Source organism: Cygnus olor, chromosome 4 (genome assembly GCF_009769625.2).
Source record: "Cygnus olor isolate bCygOlo1 chromosome 4, bCygOlo1.pri.v2, whole genome shotgun sequence".
NCBI lineage: Eukaryota > Metazoa > Chordata > Aves > Anseriformes > Anatidae > Cygnus > Cygnus olor.
The window spans coordinates 9,659,633-9,669,235 of record NC_049172.1 but is presented as its reverse complement, the minus strand read 5'-3'; the positions used below and the strand labels follow the sequence as shown (position 1 = coordinate 9,669,235).

General features: G+C 59.0%; 1 protein-coding gene across 1 annotated transcript; it reads left to right on the top strand.

Moving 5' to 3' along the window:
* The first annotated feature begins 5,897 nt into the window (after nucleotides 1-5,897).
* On the top strand, nucleotides 5,898-7,454 carry ATOH1 (atonal bHLH transcription factor 1). Its single transcript, XM_040555785.1, has one exon. The coding sequence runs from the start codon at nucleotides 5,921-5,923 to the stop codon at nucleotides 6,863-6,865; it is 945 nt and encodes a 314-aa protein (XP_040411719.1). The 5' UTR covers nucleotides 5,898-5,920; the 3' UTR covers nucleotides 6,866-7,454.
* The last annotated feature ends 2,149 nt before the right edge of the window (nucleotides 7,455-9,603 follow it).

Sequence of the window (9,603 nt, the reverse complement as noted above, 5' to 3'; positions counted from 1 at the left end):
ACAAAAAAAAAAAAGGGGGGGGGGGGGGGGGCGTGAAACACACTATTACAGCACTCTGTTGCTGTAGTCGGAAGCCCCAAACCCCAAGAGACTGCTCGCTATGTACAACACCTAGCTGGACACTTTTCCCTCACAGAGTTTTGTCTGAAATCCGGTAAACCTTTATACAAAAGCAGCAACAGGCTGAAGGGGCTAAATTTTCACTCGTGCCTTAGCAGCACGTCCAGGCCGGGCTGTGTCAGGGACATCACCCTGGGATCTTCCTCAGCCGTGGGAGCTCCTCATGGCTGCCAGCGGCCCCTCAGGGGAACCGGGTCTGAGCAGGGCTCCCGTCACGGCTCCGCCGCCGCTTCCCCCGCCGCCCAGCGGGTGTCGCTGCGGCACCGCCCGGGCTCTGCTGAGGGCCGGGGCCGTCCCCGGGCGCCGTGTGGGAGCCGTGCGCGGCCGCGGTGTCCCCGCCGGTGCCGCTGGGCGTCCGCGCAGCGCCATTTCCCGGGAGACCGGGCGGCCCGCGCCGCTATGCCGGCGGGATAATGGCGGGGGCCAGCGGCGTGTCACCTCTTGTGTGCGCTTTGCAAAGGGGAGCCCAAGCGTGGCGAATGGGACACAGACCGCCATTGTGCCGGGGACACTTTAATAACCCACACCTACAATATCCAACCTGTTGTGCGCAGGGGGACGGCCCCGGGCCGCACAACCCGCCCGGGGGGCTGCGGGGGACGAGGCCGGGCAGGGACCGAGCTCGGGGCTGGCGGCGGCGCCCAGGCTCGAGGTGACACGCCGTGTGCCAGGCAGGAGCCCGCGCTGCCCTCACACGAGAAAAGTGTAATCACTTCCATGATTTTCACTTAAATCCTGCCGTTCTCACTTGTGCTGTCCTAGCAGGGCATCGAGGGGTGTGTGGCAATGCAAGGGTTTTGTCTGGCAAAGCACTTGTTGCTGCGTGGTGTTCGTGTGCTGCTTTGGCTGGTGCTTGTGCCCTCCCTCCCTCCACAGCTAAGCCACGCAGGTTCTCACGCTATACGTTTCTGTGACCTGTATACAGTTTGCTACGTGGGCTGCAAGCACTCTACAGCTAGCCCAGTGGAAACTGGGTGCAACTGGTGACAGCTCGCAGGTGCCTGGCCCCAGCAGGCCACCGGCTGTGTCTGGCCTTGACATGGGTCTCGCACGCTGCGGATGGGACACCAGGTAGTCCTCTCCCCGTGGGAACTCCTGAACCTTTTACAAAGTTGAAAACATCCTGGGAATAATGGTGCCTACAAGCCATATAGCAAGCTTTTCTCCAGCTTCAGGGCAAACAGAACTGCAACTCCAGGCTATGCCAGAGGGACAGGTCTTGCCACAGAGAGGGTTTTGCAAGCCTGCTGACACAGGAGAACCGCTTTGCATGAGCTCAAGGACTGTCACGGAGCATCTCTGTCTCTGAACACGAGTGATGAGACCATCCATGGCACGTATTGCAAGCAACGCTCTACCGAGGCGGTCAGTTGTCAGAGTGGACACATAGTGAAAAAGAACTAGTACAACTAGTATCCTAGTTCTACTTTATTAACAAGTATTTAAAAATTCTTAAGACTCAAGGCATGCTAATTTAAGAGACAGTAGACAGATGAAGGCGTCATTCAGAGGGGCTGGTTTTCACAGCCATTCCCACCAGTGGCTTCTGAACATTGAGTTGGAGCTGCACAGTGCTGGAAACTTGTTCCTGGACACCTCTTTGCTGTCAGGGATTAACAGAATTGGCTGAGGACCTCCTGTGGATGGAGAGGTAGGTTCTTCTTGGCTGACAGGTGTTTCCTTTTGTGGGGAAATACTCTGTAATCTGGGGGACTGATGTAAGTGTTGATCAGCACCTGCGTGCATCTGTTCACTTGTTTTTGTCCCTTAGAGGGACCGCTCTTCTTTGTGTTATTTTTGCTTCCATGACTCCAAATGTGCCAGGAGTTTTGTGGGTACTGGAAGTGCCTGGATGTGGAGACCCCTTATCCAAGGCCCTGCACGACTCGAGCAGCCCCCTGCGTTCCCAGTTTACTGCTCTGGTAACGCTGTTGGTGAGGTGAAACGCAGACATAAGATGCCAGATTCTTCTTTTTTTAACTCTTGCTGACATGTCAACTGTTATTTTTTCACACTTCTCCACTGAAATATGTTACCACTGTTCCACAGAGTGTCTGCAAGCTAAATTTTACTTTGTAGTCCAACCCTATTGTTCTACTCTTTTCCCAGAGCAGATCTTTATAACTATTCTCTGTGCAATGGTTAAGCCTACAAAGAGAGAATGGTCTGGCAATCACTTAACAGTAAAAACAACAACAAATCTATGCCAGCAATTCTGTGCCTAGAAATCTGAAGTACTTATATTCCCTTTGCTCTTGTGCAAGATCCACTGAGAGCAACTGGAGCTGACCAGATGTAATTTGAAGGGAATATGTTGTCTCTATGGATGTCGGATGGATGGGTGGGAGGGTGGATGGATGGATGGATCTTAATTCTTGTATCTTAAACCAGATGGAAGTGTTGTTCTTATACTAAAACTTGATGGCAGTGGTCATTTTCTTGGTTAAGGGATTTAGTAAAATGTATTAAGTAGCAGCATGCTAGACAGCAGTTGTTTTTAAAACACTTTCTACATGTGGTATCTTAAGCGGGAGACAGTTGTTTTGTTGCTGCTCATTTCAAGTGACTGAGATATGGACTTGTGGGTAGCATTTGTGAGCACACACAGGCCTAGCAAAGTTCTTGCTGCTGCAGAGGGCAAGCAAACTGAATCTGGAACAAGATCACTATTAAAGATGTGAGGAAATAGAGTTATAAAAAGTTAAATCAATTTATGCAGAGGTATAAAGCCTGTGACACGAACGTATCCCTTGGGCCTGATACTAGTGCATCTAGTTTTATTGCATTAAAGCATTTTTTCATCGCAACAAAAACCTTCCAATGCTGTGCAGGGTATAATTTTTCTGAAGCCATTCCCTCTTCTTCCCCCAGCGCTTAGTTCTGGCATGTACTCCGTAATGCAGACCCTAACCCAGGAGCTGGCCTGACAGTCTCCACCTGTTGCTGGGTCTCTGGGTTGCAGTTACTGTCGGAAGCACGAAACCAAGCAAATGCAGCCCTCAGCATCGCCGTGGCCAGGCTCTGAGCTTAGGGCAGGCGGCGAGCGCTTGCTTCCTTCCAAACCATCTAGGGAAACAGCCCCTGAAAATGCCTGTGTGATGGTGCTTTGTGGTTTGGTTTGGTTTTCTGGAGGCCTGTTATGAATGAGTCTCACAGCTAAGTGTCTCAACTCTCAGAGACTTTGCAAGGACTGAAGGGCTTTAGCAGCTTTCGAGGAAATTCCTTGCCAAGCAGTTTCAATGCCAGAAAGTGTTTAAAACAGTGATTGAAACACTCAGTGATTGAAACACGTCAGGCCAGCTCCTGACCATGAATAGAATGCAGTTTATTTTAAAAATATTAGCATAAATTAAATTCTCAGCAACAGTTATAGCATCTTAAATAAAGGGGCAAAGTGTACATAGGTATAAATTCTCCAGATAAGATTTCCAATTATATGATGAAGCTGAATTCATTATGCTGTACAGTGTCCCCAGGGGGTAGGCAAGTATTGTTGAACGATGCTTTGCATGTCTCTTGGGGGCAGATTAGGCCCCGAGTGTGGTTCTGCCCCAGATCTTTATGCGGGCAAATGTCACCAGGAAGCAGGAATTACTTTTGTGGGTGCTCACATACTCAAAGCAGATGACATTTTGCAGTGATCCACCCAGGAAGATTGCTTTGCAGACCTGGGGCATGTCTGCGTCGTGGCAGCGTGGTCCTCGTTACCCATGGGTGAAAAGCAAGTGGAAAAGGGCAGATTTCACAAGTGTTGGAGGCTGCAGTGATGGGCTGGATACCTGGGCTTTTGTGTTCCTCACAGTCATCGCTTCTGATTCATATTTAAAACACATTTGAAAGTAAAGTACCATGTGCTGATCATAGTGGGAGTCTTTGGAGGGACTTCTTGGACCCTGATCTGCTTTAAGCTCACGTGTTCGGAATAATGTGACAATTAACACTTTGTTGGGTGACTGTTCCAATGATGCAGCAGGTGAGGCCAAAAACCATCAGGCTGGGCAGTGTCTTTACGTACTTGCTGCAGCTCACCACAGATGTGGGTTCGTGAGATCTGGATTGGGTTTGCCATCCCAGTGCTGGAGACCTGTGCAGGCTGCGGTTGAGGTTCATAACTTTGGTCGGTGACCCTGAGGATGTGCTCTCTACCTGCTTGTGCACTGAACTGCCCAAAGACCAGCTCACCGGGCCAGGAGTGGCATGGAGAGGGTTCTCCTGGCTTTTTCGAAGGGAAGGGAGGAGATGCGTGGAGGAAGTGGGGCAAGGCAGGAATGAGATACTTCCTAATCTGTGGCGATGCCTGCCGAGCAGCCTGCTGATCTTGATACGTGATTGAATGAGTAATTAGACTGTTGAGTACAATTAAGCTGAGGGCTGACCCACGTGCTTTGTGTGCTTTGAGAGTGTCTCTGGCTGTAATGATAGAGGAGGCTTTTTTTGCAAGTCTCTCCCTCCCCCCTGCTCCTTCCCCCCCCCTTTTGTAACCTGTTTTTCTGTACCACATCTATGTGCCTGACCCCATGTTGCTGCCTAAACCGGCCTGGGGGGGTGGAGGGAAATCTGCATAAAGATACGGGGATCCGTCCAGTTTGTTTTCCTCTGAAAGCTTTGACACTTTTCTGAGAGAGGGCAGCTTCATTTCCAAGGCTTCCTACATTCCTGCTATTGTACAGTAAGCGTTTCAGACCGGTGTGCTTGTGTTTCCGACTCCCGTGAAGTTCCCTTTGCGGCAGGGCGTGCCTCGAACCGCTTCAAAAGAACCAACTCCTACAAAAGGAAAAAAAGAAACTCAAGTAGGCTTGAACATACAAAGAGAGGGAGAAAGGGGAGAGAAAAGGGCCGGGCAGCGCTGAATACAAAATGAGCTCAGCCAGCCCCAGGAGTTCTTCACCGCTTACATTTATCTTATCCTGGGGGAGCGGAGCTGAGCCCGGCACCGGCACAAACCACCCCTTTGCCATTGACTTTGACTCCGAGCGTGCCTGCAGCGGGTGTCTGCGTGTGCACAGAGCGGTGCGGCCTTCAGTGAAATGTTATTATTTCAGAGGAGGTGAGGACAGCCCTTCCTTCGTGGGTGCCCTCTCGCAGGCAAACTGGGACTTGGTCTCCAAGTCCCCACAGGGCTGTGGAGAGGAGTGAGCCCCCACCGTGAGCTCTGGTTGTGCCAGGAGGCCACCCCACAATAATAAAAATGAAAAGAAATAAAAAAGCCGGAGGCGTTGCCTCAGAGTAATCACGAGCCGAGAGGACAGGGCAGCTCACCGCCGCCTCACCTCACAGAAACCCCACACCAAGCCAGCCGCCGGCCCCTCGCCTGCCCGAAACCACCCCGCTGTCTGCGGGAGGCGCTCCCGGGGCCACCTCCCGTCCCTCCCGGGGGGACGGAGCCCGGAGGGGCGGCTCGGGGCCGGTTCCCATCAGGCGGCAGCCCCGTAGGGCGGAGGGGGGGTGGCGGCGGCACACGGCGGCCGCGCTCCGTGAGGCTCCGTCAGGCGCCGCGCGTGCCGCCTCCCCCCCCCGCCCCTCCCCGCCCCGCGCCATTGGCCGCCCCGACACGCGACCGGCGCGAGGGCGGGCGCGAGGGAAGGGGAGCGCGGGGGCCGTGCGCGGGACGGGACCCCGGCGCGTGCCGCCGCCTTAAAGGGGGGCGCGGCGCGCGGCCGACACCGGAGACGGGCGGGCGGGCGCCACGCGCGGGGCGGCAGGGCGAGCGCGCGCTGCCAACCGCCGCCCAGCCGTCGCCCAGCCGTCGCCCAACGGTCGCCGGTGCGACCCCATGGGCTCGCGCTGAGGCGTTGTCGCCATGAGCCTGCCGCGGGCCGCCGAGTGGGCCGAGGGCGGCCGGGAAGCGGCGGTGGCAGCGGAGCCGCTGCTGGGGCTGGGACCGGGTCTGGAGGCGCCCGGCTGCGGCTTCGCCCCCGGCTGGCTGGGCGTGTGCTGCGCCGCGCGCGTGGCCGCCTCGCCGCGCTGCCTGCGGGAGGAGGAGGAGGACGAGGCGGCGGCGGGGCGGCCGAGGGCGGCAGCGGCAGCAGGGCAGGAGGGGAGCAGCCCCGGCGGGGCGCGGGGGGCGGCGGGCGGCGGGCGGCCGCGGGGCGGTGGTGGCGGCGGTGCCGGTGTCCGTCCGCAGGTGAGCGGCGTGCAGAAGCAGCGGCGGCTGGCGGCCAACGCGCGGGAGCGGCGGCGGATGCACGGGCTGAACCACGCCTTCGACCAGCTGCGCAATGTCATCCCCTCCTTCAACAACGACAAGAAGCTCTCCAAGTACGAGACGCTGCAGATGGCGCAGATCTACATCAGCGCCCTGGCCGAGCTGCTGCACGGCCCCACAGCCGCCGCCACAGCCACCGCCACCGCCACCGAGCCGCCGCCGGGCAAGGCGGAGCCCCGCGGGGCCCCCTTCGAGCCGCCCTGCGCCGCGGACGGGGCCGCGCTGCCGGGGCCGCCGCCGTCCGGGCCGCCCCCCCACGGCCACGGGCACGGCCACGGGCACGGCAGGACTCGCTTCCCCCCGCCGCCGGCCGCGGGGGGCTTCCCGGTGCCGCTCGACCCGCTGCGTTTCCCGTCCTTCCCGGAGAGCGCCCTGCTGGGACCCAAAGCGCCGTCCCCAGCGCTCCTCGTGCCGCAGCCCGGCCACCACCAGCAGCACCAGCAGCAGCAGGAGAGGAGCAAGGCGTCGCCGCGCTCCCACCGGAGCGACGGGGAGTTCTCGCCCCGCTCGCACTACAGTGACTCGGACGAGGCCAGCTAGGGCGCTGCCGCCCGCCCCAGCACGGACTTGGCCGCCGGCGGCCCCGCGGGGCGCCCCGGGGAGGGCTCCTCTTGGGCGGCGCACCCGCCCCGTCCGCGTTTGTACTTTAATTCCGATGTCTAGCTACCGCCCGTAGAGCTCCCAGTGCCGAGAAGCCGCCGCCGGCCCCTCCCGCAACGCCCAGCCGCACGCACCGACCCCCAGCACTCCCCATGCGGTCCCGTCCCGCAACGAGCGGGGGCAGGCGGCTTCTCCTGCCCGCCGTCGGGGGGATCCCGGCGCAAGCACTTTATCCTGCGGCTGCAAGGGGACAGCTCCCGGCCGCCAGCCGGGGAGCCGCGCTCCGGCCGGCCGCCGCGCCCCAACGCGCGCTCTGAGAAACGAAAACGGTTTTGTCGTGTCAAACTTCCATGTCCCGTCTTATTTTGCTTTTGTGGTATTAGGAAACTTATTTATTACGGAGTGTTTGCTACTGTTTCTGCCCTTTTTTTTTTTTAACAGAACTTTTCTACGACGAGAATCGTTTATTTTAATTTTAGCCCAGCCAGCTGCCATTGTTTTATGTATTATTATTATTTTTCGAGATCAAATAAAAAAAAAAACGAACAAAAACACAAACCGAAGCGATGTTGGGTCACCTCCCCTCCCCGGCCAAGCCTCCCCACCAAAAACACAGCGGGTCCCCGGAGCCGCGGGCAGGGAAACTGGGGGGGCTCGGGGCGGGGGAGCGGGTCTCGCTGCAGGATTTTTGGGGAGAGGGGAGCCGAGCCGAGCCGTGCCGGTCCCCGCAGGTGCCAGCGCCGCGCACCTGCCCCGCGATAACCCCGTGCCGGCCGGGCGGGGGCCGGTCCCGCCGGGTGAAAAGTTCAGCCCCGGGGTCACCTCCCTCCCGAATCGTCCCTTCCTTCCCTCCCGACCCGCCGGGAAAGCTCGGGGGTTTTAGCCCGTTTTTAGCTAGTTTGGGTTCGTTTCGTTTCCCAACGAGCCGGGGGCGCAATCTGGGGAGCGCAGAGGGGTCGGGAAGGGGCCCCCCCGCTGCCCGCAGCGGGTCCCTTTCGCCCTGGCCGCTGAGCGCAGTGGGTCCTCGCGGCCACGGCGGAGCTTTCGTTGTCTGAGGGTCTTTTTTTTTTTTTTTTTTTTTTTTTTAAACACTTTGAAAGAGATACCCGGCCGCATTTCCATTTTCAGGTTCAGCCATAGAGTTTGCATAACAACCGCTTGGCAGCCCCCCCCTCTCACTCCGTTAACAAGCTGTAACGTATAGCTGCAGGTTGCTATAATCTCATTAATATTTTGGAAACTTGAATATTGAGTATTTCAGGCTGCTCATTCCCCATATGCCAGGCCACTCCCGCTATGCTGGCTGGTTCCTTTCTCTCCATTATTAGCAATTAGCTTCTACCTTCCAAAGTCGGATCCAAGTATCCAAGATACTAGCGAAGGAATCAACTATGTGTTGCAAGCTAAGCATGCTTAATATCTCCCAAACAAACAAAGAGACAACATTTCTTTAAGTAATGAAGATGGATAAATCGCTTTATTGAGCCCGCGACAGTGTTTGTTTTGCACGGACGAGCGCAAAGTTTGGAACAAGAGCGGGGACGCGCACCGGCCCCGCCGGGCCCTGGCTTTGTGGGGTTTTAGCGCTTTTTTTTTTTTTTCTTTCTTTTATTTTTTTTTTTAGGGGCTTTTCTTTGAAAACAGCGCACTACCCGAGCGTTAAATTTTGGCTGCACACTCCGTATCCTCCGGGGGAGGCGGTCGCCTTTGTGCGTGAGCCCGTGTCCCGCCGGACACGCGTGGGGGGCAGCGGGGGCCGTGTGCCCCCCCCACGGCGGTGGGGGGGGGGGGGGACACACGGGGGATAGGGGACGAGGGCGGGGGGGGGGGGGTCCCCTTTCGCAGCGCGGTGCCCGGAGCTCCTCGCTGCCTTTTCGCAGCGCGCCGGCTGCTGTTTGCTCAACCTCTGGCCCCCGGGGAGGGGAAAGGGAAAGGGGGGGGGGGGGGGGGGGGGGGGAAGGCAGCGTTTCTTAATTAGAGCGGGGCGGACAATGCGAAGGGGCGGACAATGGGGGGGTCGGGGGGGCTGTAAGGAGGAGGAGGGGGGTGGATTTGGGGCTGGCCGCGGTCCCGGCCGCGGTGCGCCGTGTCTGGAGCGGAGCACGCGTTGTCAGCTGGTGAGCGCCGCGGCTTTTCAGGCGGCCCCCCAGGGGGCTGCGCACCCGCGGGGAGCTCCGCCGTGCCCCCCCCGCCTCGTCTGCCGACCCCCCCACAGCCCCGGCCGAGCAACAACAGCCAGCATTCAAGCCCCCCGCCCCGCTCCGCCCCGCCCCGACAGCAGCGCGGTGGCGGCCAGCAGCAGCAGCACGCCGGGGCACGGCCGGGCACACCCGGGGGAGCCGCAGCCGATGGAAGGGGGGGGGGGGGGGGGGACAAAAAGGGACGGGGGGGTTCGCACACGCGTGGGGACGAGCGGCAGAGCCCCGGCTGCACCCTCCGGGGATGCTCGGGTCTTGCACCTGCTGCAAAGCCGGCGCTGAGCCGCCAGGTCGCTGCCGTCCCCCCGCAGGAATGTCACCCGGTGGTGGCCCCCCCCCCGGGGCCAGCAAAGCCCCCGCCACCCTTCCCCATCGCGGGCACCCCCCTGCCGGCCCCGCTGCGGAGCTGGGGGCTGCCGGCGGAAAGCTCCCCCCACACACACACTTCGGGGACTCGTTTGTCGGGGGGGGGGGAGTCCC